At 32.4% G+C, this 26,937-nt stretch overlaps 2 protein-coding genes across 9 annotated transcripts in view; both read left to right on the plus strand.

Annotated features, from left to right (window-relative positions):
* The window catches only part of LOC18595129 (uncharacterized), a 59,432-nt gene extending 32,863 nt beyond the window's left edge, over nt 1-26,569 (plus strand). Inside the window, exons 1-12 of one of the 7 annotated variants that reach the window (XM_088807204.1) lie at nt 10,789-10,924; nt 11,107-11,688; nt 11,786-11,930; nt 13,585-13,643; nt 16,665-16,766; nt 22,072-22,286; nt 22,845-23,121; nt 23,262-23,330; nt 24,126-25,184; nt 25,694-25,828; nt 25,953-26,074; nt 26,164-26,569. In XM_088807204.1, coding sequence (XP_088663330.1) covers nt 11,548-11,688; nt 11,786-11,930; nt 13,585-13,643; nt 16,665-16,766; nt 22,072-22,286; nt 22,845-23,121; nt 23,262-23,330; nt 24,126-25,184; nt 25,694-25,828; nt 25,953-26,074; nt 26,164-26,533 — 2,694 coding nt within the window. In that variant the 5' untranslated portion in view covers nt 10,789-10,924; nt 11,107-11,547 and the 3' untranslated portion in view covers nt 26,534-26,569. Of the gene's footprint in view, nt 1-10,788; nt 10,925-11,106; nt 11,689-11,785; nt 11,931-13,584; nt 13,644-16,664; nt 16,767-20,143; nt 20,179-20,503; nt 20,645-20,884; nt 21,694-22,069; nt 23,122-23,261; nt 23,331-24,125; nt 25,185-25,693; nt 25,829-25,952; nt 26,075-26,163 lie in introns of those variants that run through there. The other 6 variants (XM_088807199.1, XM_088807200.1, XM_088807201.1 and 3 more) reach the window with 6 other exon arrangements.
* On the plus strand, nt 1,675-6,402 carry LOC148761949 (uncharacterized). Of its 2 annotated transcripts, XM_088807207.1 has the most exons (7): nt 1,675-2,746; nt 2,885-2,953; nt 3,743-4,801; nt 5,508-5,642; nt 5,766-5,887; nt 5,977-6,010; nt 6,102-6,319. In XM_088807207.1, exons 1-7 carry the CDS (start codon nt 1,694-1,696, stop codon nt 6,129-6,131), a joined length of 2,502 nt encoding a protein of 833 aa, XP_088663333.1. In that variant the 5' UTR covers nt 1,675-1,693; the 3' UTR covers nt 6,132-6,319. The 2 variants fall into 2 exon arrangements, with proteins under 2 accessions (XP_088663333.1, XP_088663332.1); XM_088807206.1 differs by having other exon boundaries at nt 5,977-6,402.
* Nucleotides 26,570-26,937: the final 368 nt, after the last annotated feature.

Consider the following 26,937-nt stretch of genomic DNA (forward strand, 5'->3'; position numbering starts at 1 on the left):
CAATATCTATTTTATCACAATACTTCAACTATTTGATTAGAACATGTAATTGTTAAATTTGTCTATCATGTGAGCGTTGATCCAAATTTTTTGAAGTCACGTTATCCATACACCTAATTTTACAATGTTGAAAACAATTTGCAATTGTACCATTTGTTGACCAAGCTGAGATTGCAAGATTCATTATATCCAAAACATTTATCTTTTTTGGATTTGAGATTTCAATTTCATAACCCTCTAAAAGATTTCGATAAAATTGAAGATGATAATGCATCTCGATAGAATAATAATAATTTGTAATTCGATAATATTCGTATAATCACAATACAGAGTACATGTATTAAGTTTAATGTTTTGAGGAAAAAAAAAAGATATCTAGATAAATTAATTTTTTATTAATTAATGTATAAATTAATAAATTATTAATTTATTAATTCAATAATATCTTAATTAATTAATAAATTTTCATGATTCCAAAGGTATTAATTTATAGAGATTTTATTATTGTATTTTAAGCAAGTGTTAGATTCCTTTGTTTAACATATAGATTAATAAAAGAAGGAAAGCAAAGATTGGATATCAAGCTTATATTGACAATATTCCTTTTTACTTTCTCATTGCCATAATTGAACTATAAGCAGCAAGAATTTTTCATTTTGGCCCATAAGGAGCAAGAACTGAAAAATACATGTTCTTGTTTATTGCAAAATACGATTTGAATCATGCAAGCTAGTAATGAACAACCACTAGTTTCGGGCCTAAAGAAACCCAGAATAGGCTAATCAAATATTATGCAAGATAAATAATCAATTGTAGTTCCGTCAGTGGAGCTATTAATTATGCCAGCGATCGCCACATCACACTGAATTTTTACTTGTTGATGTTCCATAACAGTGTAGGCAATCTTCCATAAGAATCTGCTAGGACCTCTCAATCTCTCTGATCTGGTTTCTCCTAAAACAGAATGTGTTGCTTGGCACCACTGTACATGTTGAAGCTGCCTTTATAAATTATGATAGCAGAGGGGAAAATTACGACAACCGACCCATAGGCAGGTCTAATACTGTGTTCATAGAAAGCAAAAGCACGAAGTAGGTTGACTGTTTTGGTTCCTATTTGACGTCACATATTCAAATCCAATCCCTTTCACACAGTTTTTTCTCTGATCCTTAGCTCACGTTACCCCCTTTTCTCAAGGTTTTTAAGTTCTAACCCTAACAATACACTAGAAGTGTAGAAAGTTTGTGGTTGACATGAGTCTCATATAATAAACAAATTCTACCGTTCAACCCAAATTGCAAGTTTACATCGCAATCTGGTCTTTTGGTCTTTTGTTTTCAATAGGACATTTTGTCGTTAGAAATGATCTACCGTCCAACCCAAAGTATAGGTTTACATTGCAGTCTTGTCCATTGTTTTCAATAGGGTATTTTGTGATTAGAAATCAACCGATATAAAGAAAAGACATGTAAAATACTGTTATCTATATACAGCAAGAAGGATTACTATGAGATATTTATAAAAGAGAGATAGCCGTTGATTCACTCTACGCTAATTTTTATTTAATAAATTAATAAAATAATAAAAATGAATATAAAATAAGATAATAATAAAAGCACATAAAAAATAGTATCTACAGCCTCTTCCTTCAATCATCTCTCTCCATCTGCCAAAATTTCTTTCTCTGTTTGAGATGGATATCAAGTCCATCCTTCATGAACACCACTTGCTCTGTGATGAATATGATGAATCACGGGGACTTTGTGATATGTGCAATCAGGAAATTTGTGGTATGGCTTATTGTTGTGAAAGATGCGAGTTTTCATTGCATGATTCTTGCGTTCATCAACAGCTACCTCCTCAGATAAGTGCACATCCTTGCCATCCCCAACACAATCTTTCTCTCGTAGGGTCAAATCACATGGATTACATATGTGATAAATGTTTCAATCTTTCTCGAGGCTATAGATATCATTGCAAAGAGTGTCATTTTAGCCTTGGGTATCAATGTGCTTTTTCAACTAATGATGAGAAAAATAGACTCAATGGCGAGACATTTAAAAAAATTGGTGGTTTTACCCTCTTTAATTATAGGAGAGTGAGAAAGTATGAGTATATATGTAGTTGGTGTGAGAACCATTTGTCTGGAATGTCTTATGCTTGTTTTGACAATGGTGCTTATACCTGCTTCCACGATTCCTGCTTAATCAAATTGCCTCCCATAATATTCAAACACTCATTTCATCCATCACACCCTCTTCAATTATGCAACAGTCACTTTGATAATGGGTTGTGCAATGCTTGCAACCTACCAATATGGGAGTTCAGAAAAGCCTACTGTTGTAGAAAATGTAAATTTCACCTTCATGTTCGTTGTGCTAAACTACGACCCAGTCTCAAGGTTGAATTACATGAGCATGATCTTACCTTTTTTCGAATAAAAGCTAATAGCGCAACCCACCTATGCAGGGTATGTGGTTTTAATTTTGATGCTATAGGGGACGAAAGTGCTTTTTATCGTTGTGTCCATTGTAATTTCAATTACCATTTCAAATGTCTTACAATACCACATTCTACTTCGCACAAGTATCATAGGCATGATCTGATGCTTATGGATTCATTTATAGAAGATGTTTCTGAAGAATATTATTGTGATATATGTGAAGAAGAAAGAAAACCCAAGCACAGTGTTTATTGTTGCAAGAAATGCAAATTTATTGCTCACATCGAATGTGCACTCAATAAGGTAAGGAGACATTTACTCTCTCTCTGAAGAAATTTAATAAATGTTTTTTTCATTAGATAAACTATTAATTATTTGATCATAGGTCACATATAATGTGCCCCTTAGAAAATTTTGATGCTAATATTTTTACTTCCCTAGGTTGTGGATACGAAACTTGATCAAAGTTCGACCTCTAGTCTGTTGGATAGTGAAGCTTCAACATTGAAGGTGATGGAATTGGATCTTTTATATTGATATTATTATGATGTTTTCACTTGCCAATAATTTGTTTTTTTGAAGTTTACATCGCTTAAGGTCTTCTATTCCTTGGATTTATATATTATAAAGATTGTTTAGTAATAAACACCATTTACATTTTTGAATAAAATTCAATGAAAAAAAACTAAAAAATGTAAATAATATAAGTAAAAAACCTCTACTTATGTAGCAGTATTCAAAATTGATTTGGAGACGGCTTTAGTCAAAATATTGAATGTTGAATAAATTAAAAACACTTACGTGCATCATGTTAATTTATGAACATATATATTTGATTATTTAATTATTGCTTCTATATTTTAGTTTTATCTTAAATTTTCATTTCTTGTACTTTTTAAACAAAAATAAAGAGTAAATTTTACTATTAATCTTGACCTATTTGTAATTTTTTGTTTTCATTCATCCATTTTGAATTTATTTCAAATCCATTTGTATATTAACATGCCAATAAAATATAGATGGAATTTGTCACGTAAATTTCACATATTATGTGAATTATGTGAATGTAGTCACATGGACGTAACTGTAGTACTTAGATGGCAATTCCGTTCCATATTTAATAGTGTATTGATGGATAGATGAAATTAAAATAATTTCAAAAAGACATAAATGGAAAAATTCGAGTTTGTTTAGTCATGGATGAAAATAAAATTATGACAATGTTATAAACTAAGGATGCACTTTACCTAAAAAATGGAGGAAGATTAATAACTTTCTTCACTCAACTTGGTCGTGCAGGTGCAGATTGAACATTTTGATCATCAACATCCCTTAAGCTATAATGGGGCAATTGAACAGAATGAAAGTCTTCTTTGCATTGCTTGCCGCCAAGAAATTTTTGATCAACACTATGCTTGTGAAGATTGTAAATACTACTTACATGAAACGTGCACTACATTGTTGTATGAGGTGTCACACCCTCTTCATTGCCAGCATCCTCTCAAGCTTGTCACGGATATAGTTGAATTCACATGTCATGGATGTAGGGAACATTCTGATGGGTTTGCTTACATGTGCCTTCCATGTGATTTCCACCTTGATGTGAAATGTGCTACCACTCCAATCCCACCTAAAAATGATGGGCAAAAGCTGAAAGAGATGGAGAAAGTTTCCAAGTTTTGCCCTTTCAACCAAAATCATAAGCTAGACTTCTTCAACCGTAGACCCAATCTTAAAGATTTGGCTTTGGAATGCGATGCTTGCAAGTTACCAATCTTGGGTCCAGGTTATACATGTCGTGATTGTTTCAATATCAAAATTCATGAATCTTGTCTTGCATTTATTCGGGAGATGCAACACACATTTCATCCGTTACACCCGCTTCATCCACAAATCGGCGATTGGGAAAATTGTTCTGCCTGTAGATTTAAAATCATTGAAAGTATCGGTTATAGTTGTCGGCAGTGTGATTTCCACCTTCATCTTCATTGTGCTAATTCCCTGAAGCTGGCCTTAAAAGTTAAGTCTCACATGCATAATCTTTATTATTTTGGACCAAATTATGAGAAATCTTACCAATTATGTAACAAATGCAAAAGTTACATTGGTAAGGAACCTTTCTACTATTGCGTGGAGTGCAATATGAATTTGCACTTAAAATGTGTTCCCATACCATGTTCAATTAAATCCAAATGTCACATGCATCGTTTGACTCTTAAAGATCATTTTGTGGAAGATGATTCTGGAGAATACTATTGCGACATCTGCGAAGAAGAAAGGAACTCAAAAAATCATTGCTATTATTGTGAAGAGTGTGCTGGACAATTTGTTGCTCACATCGAGTGCGCGCTTCTTATAGTAAGTTTATCACTATCATTTTCTCTGTAGAATTTTTCTATATCATATTATTGAATTTTCTAAAGGAAAATAAGAATCTAAATTACACATCACATGATCGTATCCACCATCTCTTTGATTGATTGGACTTTATTAATGGTTAAAGTACCTCATAGGTCCATATACTATAGATTTTTCGTTCAACTAATCTTTTTTCCCAAAATTGGTTAATTTAATCTCTGTACTTTGAGATTTTATGTAATGGAGTCATTTTACTTAACTTCATCCAAATTAACCATTAGTGGTACTGGTGACGCACTGACATGTCAGATAAAAAAAAATTGACCATGTGGCATTTTTTTCTTTCCTCCTTTTTCTTTGCTCATATGTTCAAAACTACATTGTTTTAGAGTACTATTTAAAGCGGATTTAGTTTTTTATTTTTCATTTTCCTTTTTATCCTTCTCTTTAGCTTTCTTCTCTCCCTAGATTTCGACCCCTAAATGCAAATTCTGGCTATCGATCACTAGTAATATGAAAATCTAATAAAAAATAAAAAAATTAGTTTTTTGGCCTTATTTCCCATAATTAGGATAGCTTTTTCAAAATCTATCTCGATTTTTCTAGATCTAAAATCATAAACTTGTAAAAAAGAAGCTTGTTTCTTTCCATTGCTGTGTCCTCAACTTGATGTTAATGATCAAGGGTTGTGTTTTTCATGTTGTAGGATTTTGAATTCGGAGATGGAAATTTTCATGAATTTTCCATCTTGAAAGATGCTGGCTCACCTATTGAGAGTTCCTCTATGGATAAGTTGCTTTCCCAACCCCATGCTGAAGTTTACTTGAACCAAAACAGAATGGTAGTTAAGTCCTATATAAGTTATTTTAAAGATCTCATCTTTTATGCGAAAATGAATTTTATTTTACGAATAGTTGAATGAAAGAAAAGTTTCACGATTTTGTGGGTGCCATTGTCGTTGCAGAAGTATTGGGTGAATGAGAAGTTAAACAAATACTGCTTCATGTTGTTTGCAAGAGATCTTTCAATCAGTTGGGTAGAAGAGCACCGTTATTGGCGTTGGTCATACCAAAAAGAAACAAACAGGTTAGCGTAGATTTATTATCCATTGAGAATCCTTACTTCATAGTTCTAGCTTGACAGCTTTCTTAATCCACAAACTTTTGATTTTGTAGCGATGTGTTGATTGATGTTGTCGAACTTCTAAAGGTGTGTTGGCTAGAAATGAATGTGAAATTCAATGTAAAAAAGCTCTCACTGGGAACTTTGTATGGAGTTATGTTTGTGTTTAAGTTGACAGATGAAGCATATGGATGGGGATGTCCAGTGAACTTTGGATTCACTCTTCCAAATGGGGACAAGGTTGAACGCAAGGAAAATTTGATGACCAAGCCGAGAGGAGTATGGATAGAAATCCCTGTCGGAGAATTTACAACTTCATCCGAAATTGTTGGAGAATTACATATTTGCTGTCACCAATATGATGAATTGAATTGGAAAGGAGGACTTATTGTTAAAGGAGTTGCTATTCTACCAAAGAATTAAGTTATAAATTAGTATTTTGTCATAATAAATCTGAAAGTACTGTAGTTTTTTTGTTTGTTCATAATCTTGCAAATTCTAATATGACATGAACTTGAAAGGAACCAACTCATCCAATAATCACCTCAACACTTGAACCAGTTTTCCGGTTCTCATTATACAATATAGGTTCCATGCTAAATGCAACAAACAAGCTCATTGATTTTTTTGATATTTTTTATTAGATTTTTTGACCACCAGTGACTAGTGGTTGGCTGTCGAAATCTGGGTTTGGGGATCATAATCTAGAATAAATTATTGGATAGAGAGCGAAAAAGGAAAGAAGGAACAATGAAAAAAAAAACTAAATGTCCTTTAAATAGTAGGCTTAAAATAACTAGTTTTGGACAAATAAGAGAAAAAAGAAAAAGAAAAACCATGTGATCAATTTTATTTTTTTAGTTGAACATGTCAACGTTAGCATTTTTTGACATGTCAGCTCGTCGTTAGCACCACTAATAATTAATTTGGATGGAGTTAGATAGAGAGAATCAATAGTACAAAATCTAGGTAAGAGGGACTAAATTAATCAGTTTTGGATAGACAGACTAAATTGATAAAAAAAAAAATCTTTAATATAGGTATCTATGAGGTACTTTGACCATTAATGAATTCCAATCAACCAAAGAGGTGATGGATATGATCATGTAATGTGTATGTGTAATTGAGATTCTTATTTTCCTTCAAAAAAATTCAATAATGTAGTATAAAAGAAATCTATAAAGAGAAAAAATAATTGTTCACGCCTCAACATTTCCTGAAACCTTTTCAGCACTTTGAAGCTTTGTCCATTAATTAATCGCCTTGTTTCAAGCATGTTCTCATAGTAACAAAAGTCTTTACACTGTATAGAACCTTTTGTTTCTTTTTGACCTCCTGTAATCTTGAGCAAGGCTGATTGTGTATATAGTGGAGCATAGTTGTGTACATAGGGAGATGCATGCTTAAGCTACAGGGATGGTTTTTGTTCACTTGCCTTTTTGTATATTGATTTTGCTTAAGGCATAAAGGTATAGAATTTCAAAAAAAAGATATAAAATTGTGGTATTAGCATCTTGATAGCCACATTTGGAATAAAAAGGTAGCAATTAAAAGAAGCATTTTATCCTTAATGATGAGCAAGCTTTTTTTAGCCTTTTTCATTTTTATATTCTCTCAATAATTTCCTTCTTTAAATAAATAAAAACAATGTTGACAGGGCATGAAGCACATGCCATTTTCTTGTTTTTGGTATAAAGGCCTGAGGGAATCTTTGTTTAGGTTTTGTATTTAAACACACTCTCTCATCAAGAGGCTAGTAGTTGATCATCTCTCTTTCTTCATCTACCTAAATTTCTTTCTTTGTTTGTTTGAGAAAACAAAGTAGAGACTATTCTGCTATGGGGATATTCTATACTTGTTTTCGATAGAAATTTAGTACCTCCTCAAGTCCTCAACTGTCTTGGTGATGCAAAAAGGGGGTTGTAGCTAGAAATAAACCACAAAAAATATGCAAGCAAGGCTGTTGATGTGAATGATTTAGCTTGGTTTGGGTTATACAAGGCGTAACGATTCTTTGAACGTCAAATACACTTTTCTATATTTAAGCTTATTCTTCATAATGTGTAGGATTGTAGGGCATTTTATTCAATTATATTTTGGTTAGATTGTAGAGAAAAGAAAGCTAGAGAAAAAGACAACGGAGAGAAACATTTTTTGACAATGATTCAAAATTTAATTTCATTAATAAGTTAAAGAATTATAGCAAACTGTCAAAAAGGTCAAAAAAAACTTTTTTCTGCTTCTTTTATTCTCTCTTGGCTAGAAGAGATGTGCATTCTTGAACCAGTGATTTGCAAATAAGTGACTACTTTTCCTGTATACCTTTGAGTTGAATGACCATGTACTTATCAATTATGTATATTTCAACAAATTTATGTTAATATTCAAGTTTCTAATATTTGAACGAGTGTATATTTGATGCATTAATAGTGTCTATAAGATACATTGTCAGTGCATTAAATATGAATCCTATTTAAATAGATTAAGAGTACATAGTTAAGAATTGCAGAGAGCTTAATTTGAGATAATAGCTTTTTGTATGAAAAAAGAAAAAGAAGATTTGGCTTTTTTTTTTTTATTTGTTTTTGTTAATTTTATTATGTCAGCTTGATTTTATGTCAACAACCTTGTCAATTCATTATGGTTAGTAATCAACAGTTTTAATAACAATGCTTCCTAACATAAAGTTTAAAGGGGAAAATAAGAGATTGCAAACTCAAAACCTTGATGTCTTTTAGGCTTTTCTTGTTTCTTTGTCCTTTTGTATTTGTTGTTTTAGTTATAAAATTGTGGAAGTAGCATCTTGATTGCCACATTTTCGATAAAAAAGTACCAATTTAAAAAAACATTTTATCTTTAATGATAAGTAAGTTTTCTTTGACTTTTTTCTTTTTCTTGAAAGACAAAGACAATAGTATTCCATAAAAAAGGATATGTGTTAATTAAATTATTTGAAGGCAAGAAATTAAGATTAACATCAATATTCGCTTCCAAATTCTCACTATTATTTCTTTCTTTAAATAAAGAAAAAAATAATATTGTTTTTGATCATTCATTTGATTAATTAATCTGAAATTGTCGTTGTATTAGTAAAATGAGTCGTAATCACAATATGCATGCGATGTGTTTTCATTGTACAAGTAATTATTGTATAACTAAAGCAAAAAGAAAGTAATTGCTACATAACATTATTTTACTTAAAGGGAAACATTTAATTAAAAAAAAGTAATCCCAAACTTAAAACATTTTTTAAACAAAACGCTCCCCTTCTTAAACTAAAGTGAGAATCAATTAAGTATGGTACAGCTTATAGATACATTTATGCCACCAGTAATGCTTTGTTTCAGAATTATCTTTCCTTTTTAGAAACAATAAAGATGAATTATATATTAAAAAAGAGAGGGATAAGAGTATTCCTTTACAACCAGACAAAAAAGACCCACGACTACATCAAAAACAGCCAATGGGGCTTAAAAATTTGGGTAGACCAGTACTTACCTTAGGTCCTGCCAAGTAGTATTAAAAAGAAAAAATTACAAAAGGTAAGAAAACCATAACAAAAGGACCTGTACATAATCTTTTCCTAGAAGAAAGATCCAAAAAAGGGTTCAATTAATATCCCTTAAAAAAAAAAAAGCAGTATAAACGAAGAAACATCAATGGTTCCCATGAAAGTAGCAGCGAGCATTATGTTGCACAACAAAAGTAAATAAAGCAGGGGACAGAACACCTCACACTAGGTTAATATTCTTTTCCGGGGCTAGCATGCTGTCGTTGATCCGAAACAAATCTGATATCAATCACTTTTTGTCTTTCTTAATATCAATCACTTTTACATAGAATTTAATTTTAATTTTACATTTGAATTGTTGTGCTAGGTTATGGTCGTAGAGGGGTCAACTTGATGTAAGTTAAGCAACTTGGATTTACGGCATAAAACTCAACTAAATTCCAACAAAGATTAGTTCCTAACCCATATAGTAAATTTGCATATCACCCACATTATAAACTAATCAATTACTGAAAACATGAAATTACCACTAGTACGTGCTTGCTAAATCTCATAAATAAATCATCTTAATAAGCAATAATTATGTGTGCGAGGGCTAATTATTGTAGTTAACATTCCATGAATTTTACCTCAAAATTTGTGTTAATATTCTAGGTTGTGATCAAGTCATATGTTCAAGTTTCTAACATTTAAATAGACTAGGAGTACTTCATGAATGAAGGGGTTTAATTTGAAGTAATAGCTTCAAGTATGGAATAAGAAAAACAAAGATTATGCTGTTTTTTTTTCCTTTTTTTTAATATTTTCTTGTCTTAGGTTGATTTTATGTCAACACTCTTATTCACTATTTGGTAAATTTGGACACGTGTATTTCTGCAGTAATGTTTGTGAAATGGTTTGGACAGCTATTTATTTCAGATGTGCTGAGAGGTAGTTTAATTATTTTTGTTGACTGAGTTGTATTTTCAAAGGTTGGGCGAACTTGTTAAAGAGTCCAACTGGACCTATTTATCCCCAAAATTGAGCTTAATTTTGGCATATGGCATGTGGCATGCCGCATTGCCAAAGCTCTTCAAGGAAGAGCACAAGCAAAACCAGAGGCAATGCGACGAGTAAAGGCCAGATAAATAAGAAGGCTAACCATAATTTAACCAAAAACAAAAATGAAAAAAGAAAGAAAGAAAGATAGTACACATCATGTCATCACTCATCAATTAGACATCCCATCGTCACCAACCCAGGGTCCTTGGTCAACTTCATCCACATACGTTGTCCAGTAAAAATCACTCAAGTGTCTCGCATTGCTCGAAAAGGACAAAAAGACTGCCACGTGCTACCTTACGGGCAATTGCTACTAGAGTTCTCCACCGCCCGCTTGGTGTCGCCTGTACAGCCACAACCACAGCCACCACCATTTGCATTTCTCCTGATTCAGAATTCTTATCACATTACTACTGTTGGAAAAGTGTTTGACAAACAACTTTCACCTGGTAAGTTGGACTCACTATAACCTTTATTATGAAATATTTTATACGCATCGCTTTTGGATTACAAAGCATTACAAGGACGAATTATAAAGCATTTTAATTCTCATGGTTTTTTTTTTTTTAAAGAGTGATTTTGGGTTCAACTTTAAGAAATTGTCTGCCACTTGTTCATTGTTACAAAACAGGGTCGGAAGAGAAGCAGCTTCAACATCATCCACTTGTTCAGTCAACCAATAATTAGCTGCTGTTTTCATTAACCAATTTACATTTGAGAAACAACAAAAACAATGGCAAAAGCACTTCTTTCCATGATCCTGGAGCAGCAGTTGGGTGGTTCGTTCATTCCTCAAGAGATAAAGCATCATGTCGGATTGGCTGTAGGTCTTGAAGAAGAAATCCAAAAACTCACCAGCAACTTTGACGCCATTCAAGCTGTGCTTGAAGATGCGAAAGGATAAACCAAACAGGGCATGCCTAACCCAAGGCGCGGAGGATAAGGTATACCGATGTGGATGCGGCCCATATCCTAAGCTGTTTCCCCACAGACCCTCCAACAGTGTCCCATAACTCTAGTCCTACATCCACCACGGAAGAATAACAAGACTCCCAAGGAGCGGAGGACGGCAATGGAGGCAGCTGGCTCCGATTCCGATGGCAGAGAATTCAGGAACCCACAGGAAATGTGGAGGGAGCAAATTGGAGATGCAGATGAAGGAGATAACCATAAGAAGACTCAGTGGTACCGTGAAGGCGTTGCCTATTGGGAAGTAAGTCTTTCTTAACTCTGGTTCTTACATTTGTATGTGGGTACCATTAGCTAACTCATAGTATAGTTATTGGATTCTTTGGTTGTGCTAAGAGAAGGGTGTGGAGGCATCGGTAGATGGGGTGTTGGGTGGATTTGGGCAAGTAAATGAGGCAGATGTCAAGGGTAGTGAGGTTTTTCTCAATACCCTTTTGCATGAAAGATTCGATGGCGGTGGAAGAAATCACCATCTTGTTGCTCTTGGTACTTCTCTTTCACTCTCTGTGTCCTCAACTTTATATTGTTTTTATGAAGTTATATACCCATATATGTTCTGTTGAGGTAGTTTGGTTTATGTTATTATTATTATTATTTTTTTTACACTAAAAATCAACCTTAGGTTATTATGCGCCATTAAATGTGGAAGTGCAAAGTTGGTGATGGGATCCTACTTCATTAGAATGTAGCATTGGTGGAAAACCTAATTAACTATAAATTAAACAAAAAACATAGTGGTGACAGCAGAAAGGGATGTTGTGATAGATGAAATTTTGAGTTAAATATCCGCAATTAGTGCTTGAAACCGGAAACCAATATAACTTGATAACACAACCATGAAAAGTTTATGTCCCATAATCCCACCCCATAAAAGAAAATAAATAAATAAAGAAGAGAAAGGCATGGAAATTTGCATGAATATGCATTTTCTGAATTATTTTGCATGATATCTTCACCAAAAATCAGTCTTAGTAGTGCAAGAAGCATGTCATGCATTAGAGGTGTTGCTTTGATTTAGAATGCCAGCGTTTTAGGTGTTGCTCTTATTTAGAATGGTATAATGCAATTGAGAATTGGGTTTACTACATGCTATTTTGCTTAATAAAAAACCATCTTTAAGCAATATTCTTTTTTAAATTTGGGAAGAAGCTTGCTGGGAGTTCTCTCTGTCTCTTAAGGGTTGTGTGCTTGTGGGGGGTGGGGGATGGGGCACCCCTGGACCCAATTTGAGGCTGTTGTGAGTGCTCAGAATAAAGGAAAGAAATTTCTGTGTTTAAGATTGAAAAATTACTTTCACATTTCATCAGCAGCGAAGATGCTCTATCTTGCTAATATTCTGGAACTTGTTATCTTTTGAAAGGCAAAAATTAGATATGTCTTCAGTATGTTTTATTACTAGGAGATTGATTCTTCGACATGATTAGGATCTATAATTGCCTATATATGAAGTTGGTCTTAATACTTGTGAGTTGGTGGACTATACTGGGGCAATTGGTGGACTATACTGGGGCAATTGACTGAAATCTTGCGAAGGGGAATTGTAGGGGAAATTATTTAGGAAACTAAGCAGTTGGAGTTTGGCTTTAATATAAAGATATTTAGGTAACTAAGCAGTAATGGTTTGGCTTTAATATGAAGATAATTAAGTGATTTCCACAAGTTTTATTTTAAGTATTATGATATAAGATGCACTTAAGCACTTGGCTTTATGATTTGTGCATGTATCCCCTGCTAAAAGAGCTGGGTTTAAATTACCCTCCCCTAATAAAATAAAATAAAACATGAAAATTGATGGTTGTGCCCTCAAACTTTTGCCTTCATATGGTTTATGTTGGTGGAATTAAAACAAACTCTTTTGATGATCTTAGTGCAGAAGAATCTGGTACATTTTAGGGCTTAGCATACTAAATTAAACTATGTCATAATTCTCAAAACACTGCAATGCTGACCTTTATTTCAAGTCCATACATTGAAGCACTAGAAATACCTGCAAATGGTTCTAAAGCATACTTAAAATATTGCTGCAGTACTGATCTGTTTGGTATTTCATTTTTCTTGATGTTTTTAATTCTAATTGAAAATCATAAATCTAGTTGACATTCTGAGCTCTTAGTTTCTATGTTAATTTAACATACTGCAGATTGTGGTTCTGGCATAGGGAGAATAACCAAGAATCTTCTCATAAGATATTTTAACGAGGTAAGGTCATTTTTCTCTTTCTATTAGCATATTTTTAATATTTCTGACATTTACCATCTTTGCAGTTAATTGATAACATGGTTCATAGTGCATAATTCTTACTACCTAAAGAATTTCTCTGTTGTATTTGAATGAAAAGCAAAATTGGGTAGTGCCTTTTAAAAAATTCATGCAGGACATGAGGAGGGTACCCGTTAATTTCAAGGTACCTAAACCTTAACCCTATAAAAAATCAAATATCTAAACTCTATTAATTACCTGAATAATTTTGAAAGTTACTACCCTAACCTTAACCTTAACCTTAATACATTCCCACTACCCTATAATTACCCTAACTCGTTTAAAAACCCGATTAGATAAAAAATTTATTAAAATGTTCTTCATTGGTACCCAATTACTCAAACCCGAACCTGTATTCATATACAATAATATTTCTTCTACATAGTACATATAATTAACTACTAATTAAATTAATAAAAACACAAATAATAAAATTTAAATTTAAATAATCAAAAACTATAAATTGTTTATAAATGAACATAATATATAATATAAATCAATATTATGTTATTGTTTAATAGTTATTAACTTATATAATAGTAATGATATTCTTTATAAATGAATATAATAAATAATATAAAGTATATGTATTAAAAGATATTACAAGTTATATACTATAAAGTGTGTATATATATATTATAATTAATAATTTTATAAGTTATAATTTTTATAATGTTAACAAAATATAAAAAGTAAATACATTTATTTTTAAAGTATATATATATATATATTAAAAGTATTTTAGTGTATATATATAATAGTGATTATATTCTTTATAAATGAATTCAATATATATAAAGTATAGATATTAAAAGACATTACAAGTTAATTAATAATCATAGTTTCATTAATTAATTTAATTAATTATATGAGTTTGTCCTTTACTACAAGAAATTAAAAAAAATAGTTAAGTTTCAAAACTATTCTAATCTCACAACTTCTTTTTAGATAATTAAGTTTATATATATCAAAGTATCTATATTATAATTAATAATTTGTAAGTTATAATTTTTGTAATGTTAACACAAAATAGAAAGTAAATATGGTTATATTTAAAGTGTGTATATATATACACACACACACTAAAAGTGTTTTATTATATGTATAATAATAATTATATTTTTTATAAATGAATCCAATATATATAAAGTAAATATATTAAAAGAAATTACAAGGTAATTAATAATCATAGTTTTATGAATTAATTTAATTAATTATATGAGTTTATCCTTAATTATATGAAATTAAAAAAAATAACTAGGTTTCAAAACTATTCTAATCTCACAACTTCTCTTAAGCTTTGCATATTATAAGTTTATATAAACAAAAGTGTATATATTATAATTAATAATTTTATATGTTATAATTTTTTTTAATTTTAATACAAAATAGAAAGTAAATATATTTATATTTAAAGTATATATATACTAAAAGTATTAGTATATATATAATACAGTAATTATATTTCTTATAAATGAACTCAATATATATAATGTATATATTAAAAAACATTTCAAGTTAATTAATAATTATAGTTTAATAAATTAATTTAATTAACTATATAGTTTTGTCTTTAATTATATGAAATTAAAAAAAATAGTTAGATTCCAAAACTATTCTAATCTCAAAGACTCTCTTTAAGTATATATATTATGAGTTATAATTTTTGTAATATTAATACAAAGTAAAAAGTAACTATATTTATATTAGAAGTATATATATAATAGTAATTATATTCTTTTGTAATATGATATGATATTCATATTATTTAAACATAATTAATAATCTAATAATTTTTTAATTGAAATATTTTAATGTAATCACATTAATAATTTGAGTAACCAGACTTTTTAATATATTTGTCAGCTTTTAATAAATATATTAATGTTGATTATTTTTAATTTAATCATTTAAATAACAACAAAATATATATAAACAGGTATTGGGATCGAGTTCGAGGTGGGTACCCGTGTAACTTGAATAGTAACATAATCGGGTTCAGGTAGCGGGTACCCAAGAGGTACTACCCCGAACCTGATATGGGTAGTGAAATCACTATCCGAACCCGTCCTAAACTTGATTATAGGGTATCTTAATCCGATATAACCGGGTTGGATACCTGTGGGTATCTTATAATAGGGTATGCATTGCCATCCCTACACATTAATATGTAATTCCAATACAGTGAACATGATGTGGAACATGGTGGACTTTTTCTTTTTCCTCTCTTTTTCTTTCATCGAATGATATGAATCAGTGACATAGTATTAGTTGGAGCTACTATCTTAATAAAGCTGCATAGTACTTTGTGATAGCTATGCTTTTGGACCCCTCTTCCCTTTACCATTCTCCAGGTTGATCTACTTGAGCCAGTTTCGCATTTCTTAGATGCTGCCCGTGAAAGTTTGTCTCAGGAATATTTTGTAGCCTCTGATGCGCACAAAGCAAATAATTCTACTGTGTCTCCCTTCAGGTCATGTACTTCAAGACTACATTCACACATGGATACATGCTTCTTGATGTCTTGAAGTATTCATAACTATGGTTAAGTCCATGTAAGCTATGTATTTCCAACTTTTCACGTTTCCCTATATTGCGGATGTAGCCATGTAATTTGCACCTCAAGCAGGCATGTTGTTTGAGTACAATCCTGGGAAAAACTTACAGAAGTTAAGGTAAACATGTTAAATATGGGTTTGCATCTGGAACTCACATTTGAATCTGGGCAACATAGTCTGTACTCTGTAGGCGGCTGGATTCAAGTAAATTTTTGCAAACAATTATTTACTCTTTTGTGTGTGTTGGGGTGGGGGGGGTAGGGGACAGCATATGGGCTAGTGAATGAGCCCTTTAAGTTGGTGATATATGTGCTTGTCTTCTTCTGATGCTTCTGGCTGTTAAATTTTACTTTATAAAACAGAAATTTGACGACCATTTTTTTTTTGTCTTTTGCTTTTTCAGGAGTTCACCCCTGATGCTGGAAGGTACAATGTTATTTGGATTCAGTGGTGCATTGGTCATCTCACAGATGACGACTTTGTCTCATTTTTTAAGAGAGCAAAGGTGAATAAATCTTCTTCTTGAGACAGAACTTACTTTTTATTTGACATGTTGTGCTGTGTGGAAGTGCATGGAAAGATCAAAATTATGTGTTGAAATTTTCTTGCCTGCTGTCTACTATACATTCGAAGTGCCTTGTTCTGATTTTTGAATTATGAACTGTCAGATCATTGCAATGGTATCTCAAATTTTCCTTTTCCAAATTTATTGCTTCTAGCTTTCTCTCTTGTAACTTCTTTTAAACCTTCTCACAGCTATAGGAATTAAGGTTGTCTAGCGAACATAACATAGCAAACACCGGAAGGATGATATCGTCAAACTCTTTTTTCTTTTTGTCCTTTCTTTTTGCAATGTGTCGTGTTGTTCATTCTATTCTTCTTCCTGCTAGGTAACTAGCGGATTTGATGGGTTAGTTTGGAGTGTTTGGGCCCATCCCTAGCACCACAGAAACAAGGCTGGATAATACTTTATAATTCATACAGCTATTTTGCTATCATCCGTTTTCTCACCTTACCAAAGCTTGTGACCAAAATTTTGTTGTGCCTTGTGCATTGAAATAAGTTTTAAGAAATGATGGTAGTTTGACTTTTGTCCTTTAAGTTTGTAAATGGTGGGAAATAAAATTAAATCCAGAAAGTGCCATATTCATTTCATGCCACCTTGAGTCCCTACTCTCCTGCTTCCCTTGCTGCAACCTTTTCTTTTTTTCCAGGTACTGTTGAGCATAACTTTTTGCTCTGCCTTCAATGTATTTTCATCAAAATTAAGCAAAACATATTAATAATAAAAAGCTCCAACATGGAAATTCTTGGGCATGTGTATGTGTATGTAATTTGGAGGCCTGATCTCTAAGTTGTGTCCTGGAAAGACCCTTGTTGAAATTTATTATTCTTGCATATATGATTTAAAAGATTTTAATTTGTTCAAGTTTTGTTTAAGGCATTCCTCAAACTTTCTTATGTTTTGGTATTCTGTGGTAAATTTTCATAAAGTTGTGTTTTTCTTTTTTGAAATGCCGCATGTCATCTCACGTATGAGAAGACATAAAGTTGCTTTTTTGAGCTGATATTACTTTTTAACTTTGTCTTATTATGTAATTATCTGCCCTCTACAACTTTGAAGTAACATCATAATTAATAATAATTAAAAGATAAATGGATAAAGGAATTTTTAAGCTCCATTTTCTCGTTCCATTGCTTGATACCAAGGGAAGCAGCAAGTTTTTGTTTTATGCATTCCTGAAACTTTCTTATTTTTTGGTATCCTGCTGCAAAATTTTCATAAAGTTGCTTTCTAGAGCTGATATTACTGTTTAACTTTGTTTTATTATGTATTCATCTGCCCGCTACTGCTTTGAAGTATACTAGTTAATGTCTTAAATGTTTAATTAAGGATAAATGGGTAAAGGAATATTTAATCTCCATTGTCTTGTTTCATTGCTTGATACCAAGGGAAACAGCCAAAAAGTGTTGAAACTTATAATTCGCAGGTTCAGGGATGAGTTTCATCTACTCAAATGGGTATGGGGTATAATTTTATTATGCTACCAATTTGGGACACCTTTTGGTAACACTGTCTATGTACAACTTTCTTCAGTGAAAATTCATGAAGGAAAGTTGACCTAGTGATGTAGTGCGGATGTAGAAACAATAACAAGAAGTCAACTGCTCATTAGTCTCTTTCAAACCAACCCTAGGGAAAGGTCGTTGAAAGCTGACGTGTACTCCTCAATGGACATACTATTTTGCTTGAGTGAATGAAATTTCTCATTCAACTCCATTTAATCAGCAGGCAAAAATTGCCTTCTCATCTTCATTTTCATGTGTTCCCAAGTGTTGATTTTTGGCTTGCCTTGATGTGCTTGCCGCTCTTCAACTCTCTTCTACCATTGAAGTGCAGCCCCTTCAACTTAAGCTTCACAAACAGCACCTTTCTTTGTTCTGCCATTGGTTTCTACTAAAAATAATTTTCGAAACTATCTTTCTGATCTGAATAATCTTTTGCATGCTTCATTTTCCGGAAGTCATCTACCTTAATTCTAACTCCACCACCATTCAAGTCTAGGCATGTAACAATCAGCCTTCCAATCTACCACAAACAGCATTATTTGCTGGTCGAGCATTATGAAAGGGGTTTTCATCCTCTCCATATTCAATTTCATCCACAAGACCACCTACCGGTAAACCGAAAGGGTCTGTATTGCCTTGTGGATTCTCCATACAGGCTCCCATTGGTTCCTGTCACTTTAAATCTTGCACAGCCTGCAACAAATCTTCAATCATACCCTTCAACTCAGCCAGTTCTGTTTGCTGGTCTTGATTTCTTTTCCACATCCGCTAACAAGTCCTCTACCACGATTAGCCATGGTTTATAAGCTAAAATCCTAGTTCAACTTTAAGATCTCTTCATCTGATACCACTTTGATGTAGTATGGAAGTAGAAACAGCAAAAACAAAAGAAAAACAATGACGAAAACCAGAACAAAGGCTAAAATTGATCTTAAGATCAAAGTAGGAACAAGTTACAGCAGCTTTTAATTGTAGCCCTTCGATACAAACAACCCCATCTAATCTTAGCCATTCAAACTAATTAAAAATGATCACATGCTAATCACGACACATGACTAGATAGAAAACATAATTACTAACTTTTAACTAAAGTAAAACATAATAAGATAACCAATTGGAGATAAATTTAAGAATGCTCTTGCATAGCCTAGCCCAACAATTAAACTTGCCTAAGGCTTGACTTAACCTAGTACTCAAGTCTCATAATTTGCTTGCATTCAACTCACAAAATACTTGGATTCGATCAGTTTATTGTTGAGTTATTCTTGAGCTCTAGTGACCAATGGAGTCTAGTTCAAGTGTTTATATTACTCAGTCAAGATAGTTCAAGAGTGTAATCAACTTTTAATTTTTTGATATATTTTAAAATTTCATGTATGTAATACTCGTATAAAACTAAATAATACAAAGCTCAATCAAGCCAGCTTGGAGGTCTCAGACATATGTACCCTCCCAAAAAATGTTCAAGTTGAGCTTCAGGTCTTAGTTTTGTAATTGAGTCGTGTCATGTTCAAGCTTGTCATTTTGTCAACTTGATTTGGGTCAGTTATGCATCTAGACTTTAACCAACTCAAACTGACTAAAAAGGTTACTGAATCAATAGTTGAGACAGGGAGAATTCAAAAACAAAGTAATCTGGAATTCTAAATATCCAAACTTAACAACCTAAACACCTTTAAATGACAAGTGGGCAGTTATACCCCTTTTGCAGTAAATGCATAATTTCACTTGACTTGTCTTGCATGTGGGGAACTTGTCAGTGGAGTTGTTCAGTGGCAACATGAGTTTCACTGAGCTATCACTTGTTTGCAGGATTTGTTTTGGATAAAGAAGACCGAAGCATCACCAGATCTGATTTATACTTCAAGGACCTATTTCGTCGGTGTGGATTGCACCTGTATAAAATAAAGGTTATGGCGGTAAAGGGGTCAACTTGACGTAGTTACGCAACTTGGACTTACACCATAAAATTCAACCAAATTCCAACAAAGATTAGTTGCCAACCCATCTAGTTGTGTCTGTTACACATAACCTTTGACTTGCAACATAACAATCCCAAGATGACACATCTAAAACTGATAAGTTTATATAGATCATGCACTAATAGCCTCATATGTTGCCATTGTCTTAACAACTAAGTCTCTAAGCAAACATTCAAAAATTTAGATCTTGAAACGTTAAATTACAAGGTCTAGCTAAAAATCCAATGATAGGTGCGGGCTTTAGACGATGAGAGAGGGCTTCTCCTATTGTGAAGCCCTCGTTCCATTGACTTTCAGATGTGCCCCAAGAACATAACTTCAGTGAGAGGCGGTGAGTGATCTATATTGTTTGATAAGTTTTAGATATCATATCATCTTTTGTATCCTTTTATTCTTATTTGATGTTGCTGAGTTGAATCGATAAGGGTGTGATTTCTAGTTGCATGTTCGAAGTTCCCATTAGAAATGGGGGCAGGTTTGGTTTGCAATCCCCCCACTTCAGTTTAGGGTTTTCAACTATCATAATGTATCCTTCCTTTTGTTATTGATTTGTTTATTGTTTTGAAAACAGGACCAGAAAGGACTCCCTGAGGAATTGTTTGCTGTAAAGACGTATGCTTTAACAACTGAAGGGCCAAAGAAGGTTCTTAAGACAAGATCCAAGGCGCAAGCCAACAGACCTGGCATCATCAAATGATTTGTTGCCTCTAACTTCTTGCATTGTTGTAGGAGCACTCAAACTTTCTGGTGCTTCCTATGTAATTTATTAGTGTATTACCTCAAATTGTTTACTTTATAAGCTCTCTGTGGACAAATTTTGTCCTTTTTCGTTTGAAGCTGTATATATATCTCTGATATACCTTTGAGTTGAATTTATAAACATATATACTTAATTTTTTAATTATTGCTTTCATATTTTAATTTTATCTTAAATTTTTATTTTTTTTACTTTTCAAACAAAAATAAAGAGTAAATTTTAGTATTCCTTTTTACCAATTCTGTAATCCTTAGCCTAATAATATTTTACACGTATATTTTTGTTCCTATTCGCAAGACCGGCCCTCTCTCATATTTTTGTGTTATGTTCCAAACGGTGCCGTTTGGCACCTTGTTCCTTACAACCCTAACTATAAATTCATTCTTTTCTCTCTTACTTCGCTTCATTTTTCCCCTTCTCTCTGAACCGTCGGTGGCTCCCTCTCACATCTCTCTAAACCATCAGTTCATTTCCTCCTCTCTTTCTCTTTCGGCTGGATGTAATGAGAATCTCCCAACCCCAGAAAAAGGAAATCAACTTTCTCTCCCTCACACTGCCAGAACCTTCCTTTCACCCTCACAAATCATTCCCCAACCGAACCCATTTCCCAGATCTCTTTCTTTGTAAGCATTGGATTTTTGTTTTGGTGCTTTTTTGCCTTTTGGTTGTGGTATCCGGTTGCTAGATTAAAAAGTTAGAAATTTTTTTGCTCTCTTCTGGAGATTTTTGTTGAAAAAGCCCCTCCTTTTGTGAAGATTTCTCTTTTTATATATAGAGGCCGAAAATTCTCTCCTTAGTATTCGGTCGGCCATTGATTCTCTCCTTATCAGGGTTATCCTAATTTTCATTGAATAAAAATGAAAAGGAAAGATAGACTTCTAAGATAATAAAAACAAAAATAAAATAATAATAAAAGTGCATAAAAAAATAGTATCTACAACTTGAGGGAATCTATGTTTAGTTCTCATATGTAGGTTTAAATTTTTTTTTCTTTGTTTGAGATGGATATCAAACCCTTTCTTCATGAACACCACTTGCTCTATGATGACTATGATGGATCAGAGGCACTTTGTAATATATGCAATCAGAAAATTCGTGGTATGGCTTATTGTTGTGAAAGATGCAAATTCTCATTGCATGATTCTTGTGCTCATCAACAGCTACCTCCTCAGATAAGCGATCCTTGCCATCTCCAACACAACCTTACTCTCGAAAGGTCAAATTACATAGATTACATATGTGCTAAATGTTTCAATCTTTCTCGAGGCCATAGATATCATTGCAAAGAGTGTGATTTTAGCCTTGGGTATCAATGTGCTTTTTCAACTAATGATGAGAAAAATAAACTCAATGATGAGACATCTAAAAAAATTGGTGATTTTATCGTCTTTAATTATAGGAGAGTGAGAAAGTATGAGTATATATGTAGTTGGTGTGAGAACCATTTGTCCGGAATGTCTTATGCTTGTCTTGGCAGTGGTGCTTATTTCTGGTTCCATGATTCCTGCCTAATCAACATGCCTAGCATAATCTTCAAACACCCATTTCATCCATCACACCCTCTTTCATTATGCAACAGTCACTTTGATTATCGGTTGTGCAATGCTTGCAACTTACCAGTATGGGAGTTTATAAAAGCCTATCGTTGTAGAAAATGTGAATTCTACCTTCATGTTCATTGTGCTAAACTACGACCCAGTCTTAAGGTTGAGTTACATGAGCATGATCTTACTTTTTTTCGAATAAAAGTTAATATCGCTTCCCACCGATGCAGGATATGCGGTTTTGATTTTGATGCTTCAGGGGATGAAAGTGCTTTTTATCGTTGTGTCCATTGTAATTTCAATTACCATTTCGAATGTCTTACAATACCACATTCTACTTCACACAAGTATCATAGGCATGATCTCATGCTTATGGATTCATTTATAGAAGATGTTTCTGAAGAATATAATTGTGATATATGTGAAGAAGAAAGAAAACCCAAACATAGTGTTTTTTGTTGCAAGAAATGCAAATTTGTTGCTCACATCGAATGTGCACTCAATAAGGTAAGGGGACATTTACTCTCTCTCTCTAGAGAAATTTAATAAATATTTTTTTATTAGATAAACTATTAATTATTTGATCATAGGTCACATGTAATGTGCCCCTTAGAAAAATTTTGATGCTAATGTTTTCACTTCCTCAGGTTGTAGATACGAAACTTGATCAAAGTTTGACCTTTAGTTTGTTGGATAACAAAGCTTCAACATCGAAGGTAATGGAATTGGGTCTTCTATATTGATATTATTGTGATGTTTTCACTTGCCAATAATGTTTTTTTTTTTTAAGTTTACATCACTTGAGGTCTTCTATGATTCTTTGGATTTATATATTATAAAGATTTTGTAGTAATAAACACTATTTATGTTTTTGAATAAAATTCAATAAAAAAAAATAAAAAATGTAAATAATATAGGTAAGAAACCTCTACTTATATAACAGTATTCAAAATTAATTTGGAGATGGCTTTAGTAAAAATATTGAATGCTGAATAAAATAAAAACACATACTAGCATCATGTTAATTTCTGAATATATATATTTGATTATTTAATTATTGCTTCCATAGTTTAGTTTTATCTTAAATTTTCATTTCATTTACTTTTTAAACACAATTAACAAGTAAATTTTACTATTAATTTTGACCTATTTGTAATTTTTTGGTTTTCATTCACCATTTTGAATTTGTTTCAAAACCATCTGTATATTAACATGTCAATAAAATATAAATGAAATTTGTCACGTAAATTCCACATATTATGTGAATTATGTGAATGTAGTCACATGGACATAACTGTAGTGCTTAGATGGCAAATCCGTTTCATATTTAATAGTGTATTGATGGATAGATGAATTTAAAATAAATTTAAAAAAACGTAGATGGAAAAAATCGAGTTTGTTTAGTCATAAATGAAAATAAAATATTATGACAATGCTACAAACTAAGAATGCACTTTACTTAAAAAATGGATGAAGATTAATAACTTTCTTCACTCAACCTGGTTGTGCAGGTGCAAATTGAACATTTTGATCATCAACATCCCTTAAGCTATAATGAGACAATTGAACAGAATGAAAGTCTTCTTTGCAATGCTTGCCGTCAAGAAATTTTTTATCAACACTATGCTTGTGAAGATTGTAAATACTACTTACATGAAACGTGCACTACATTGCCGTATGAAGTGTCACACCCTCTTCATTGCCAGCATCTTCTCAAGCTCTTCACGGATATAGTTGAATTTACATGTCATGGATGTAGGGAACATTCTGGTGGGTTTGCTTACATGTGCCTTCCTTGTGATTTCCAACTTGATGTGAAATGTGCTACTACTCCAATCCCACCTCAAAATGAGAGGCAAAAGCTGAAAGAGATGGAGAAAGTTTCCAAGTTGTGCCCTTTCAATCAAAATCATAAGCTAGACTTCTTCAACCGTAGACTCAATTTCAAAGATTTGGCTTTGGAATGCGATGCTTGCAAGCTACCAATCTTGGGTCCAGGTTATACTTGTCGTGATTGTTTCAATATCAAAATTCATGAATCTTGTCTTGCACTTATGCGGGAGATGCAACACACATTTCATCTGTTACACCCGCTTCATCCACAAATCGGCGATTGGGAAAATTGTTCTGCTTGTAGATTTAAAATCATTGAGAGTATTGGTTATAGTTGTCGGCAGTGTGATTTCCACCTTCATCTTCATTGTGCTAATTCCTTGAAGCTAGCTTTAAAAATTAAGTCTCACATGCATAATCTTTATTATTTTGGACCAGATTATGAGAAATCTTACCAATTATGTAACAAATGCAAAAGTTACATTGGTAAGGAACCTTTCTATTATTGCGTGGAGTGCAATATGAATTTGCACTTAAAATGTGTTCCCATACCATGTTCAATTAAATCCAAATGTCACATGCATTGGTTGACTCTTAAAAATCATTTTGTGGAAGATGATTCTGGAGAATACTATTGTGACATTTGCGAAGAAGAAAGAAATTCAAAAAATCATTGCTATTATTGTGAAGAGTGTGCTGGACAATTTGTTGCTCACATCGAGTGTGTGTTTCTTAAAGTAAGTTTATCACTATCTTTTTTTCTGTAGATTTTTTTTATGCCACATTATTGATTTTTTAAAGGAAAATAAGAATCTAAATTGCACATCACATGATCATATCCATCACCTCTTTGATTTATTAGACTTTATTAATGGTTAAAGTATCTCATAGGTCCATATACCATAGAATTTTTGTTAATTTAAGTCTTTTACCTAAACTGGTTAATTGAGTCTCTATATTTTGAGATTTTATATAATTGAGTCATTTTGCTTAACTGCATCTAAATTAACCATTAGTGGTGTTGGAGTGGCACGAACATGTTAGATAAAAAAAAAACAAATTGGCCACGTGGCATTTTTTTCTTTTTTCTTTATTCTTCTCTCATGTGGCATTAGTGGTGTTGGAGTGGCATTTCGATTATCCTAGATCTAAAATCATAAACTTGTAAAAAAGAAACTTGTTTCTTTTCACTGCTGTGTCCTTGACTTGATGTTAATTGTCAATGGTTGTGTTTTTCATGTTGTAGGATTTTGAATTTACAAATGGAAATTTTCATGAAATTTCCAACTTGAAAGATGTTGATTCACCTATTGAGAGTTCCTTTATGGATAAGTTGCTTTCCCAACCCCATGCTGAAGTTTACTTGAACCAAAACAGAATGGTAGTTAAGTTCTATATAAGTTCATTTTAAAGATTTCATCTTTTATGCGAATATGAATTTTATTTTATGAATAGTTGAATGGAAGAAAAGTTTCACGATTTTGTGGATGCTATTGTTGTTGCAGAAGTATTGGGTGGACAAGAAGTTAAACAAATACTGCTTCATGTTGTTTGCAAGAAACCTTACAATCACTTGGTCAGAAGACCACCGTTACTGGCATTGGTCATACCAAAGAGAAACAAACAGGTTAGCGTTGATTTATTATCCATTCAGAATCCTTACTTCATAGTTCTAGCTCGAGAGCTTTCCTTATCCATAAACTTTTGATTTTACAGTGATGTGTTGATTAATGTTGTCGAACTTCTAGATGTGTGTTGGCTAGAAATGCATGTGAAATTCAATGTAAAAAAGCTCTCACCAAAAACATTGTATGGACTTGTGTTCGTGCTTATGTTGACAAAAGAAGCATATGGATGGGAACATCTAGTGAACTTCGGATTCACTCTTCCAAATGGGTACAAAGTTGAACACAAGGAATCTTTGAAGTCCAAGCCGAGAGGAGAATGGATAGAAATCATTGTTGGAGAATTTACAACTTCATCTGAAATTGTCGGAGAATTAGATATTTACTGTCACGAATATGATGTATTATTTTGGAAGAGAGGACTTATTGTTAAAGGAGTTGCTATTCTACCAAAGAATTAAGTAATAAATTAGTATTTTTTCACAATAAATCTAAAAGTATCATAGCTATTTTATTTGTTCATAATCCTACAGATTCCAAAATGACATGAACTTGAAAGGAACAAACTCATCCAATTATCACCTCAACAACTAATTTTCTAGTCCTCATTATACTATGTAAGTTCCATGCTAAATGCAATGAACAAGCCCATTGATTTTTTTGATATGTTTTATTAGATTTTTAGACCACCAGTGACTAGTGGCTGGCTATCAAAATCTGAGTTTGGGGATCAGAATCTGCGATAGAAGGATTGGATAGAGAGCGAGAGAAAGAAGGAAAGAAGGAAAAATGAAAAAAGAAAAAATAAATGTCCTTTAAATAGAAGGCTTAAAATGACTAGTTTTGGACAAATGAGAAAAAAAAT

The sequence above is a fragment of the Theobroma cacao genome, chromosome 6, assembly GCF_053813885.1.
Source record: "Theobroma cacao isolate CCN51 chromosome 6, ASM5381388v1, whole genome shotgun sequence".
Lineage (NCBI taxonomy): Eukaryota > Viridiplantae > Streptophyta > Magnoliopsida > Malvales > Malvaceae > Theobroma > Theobroma cacao.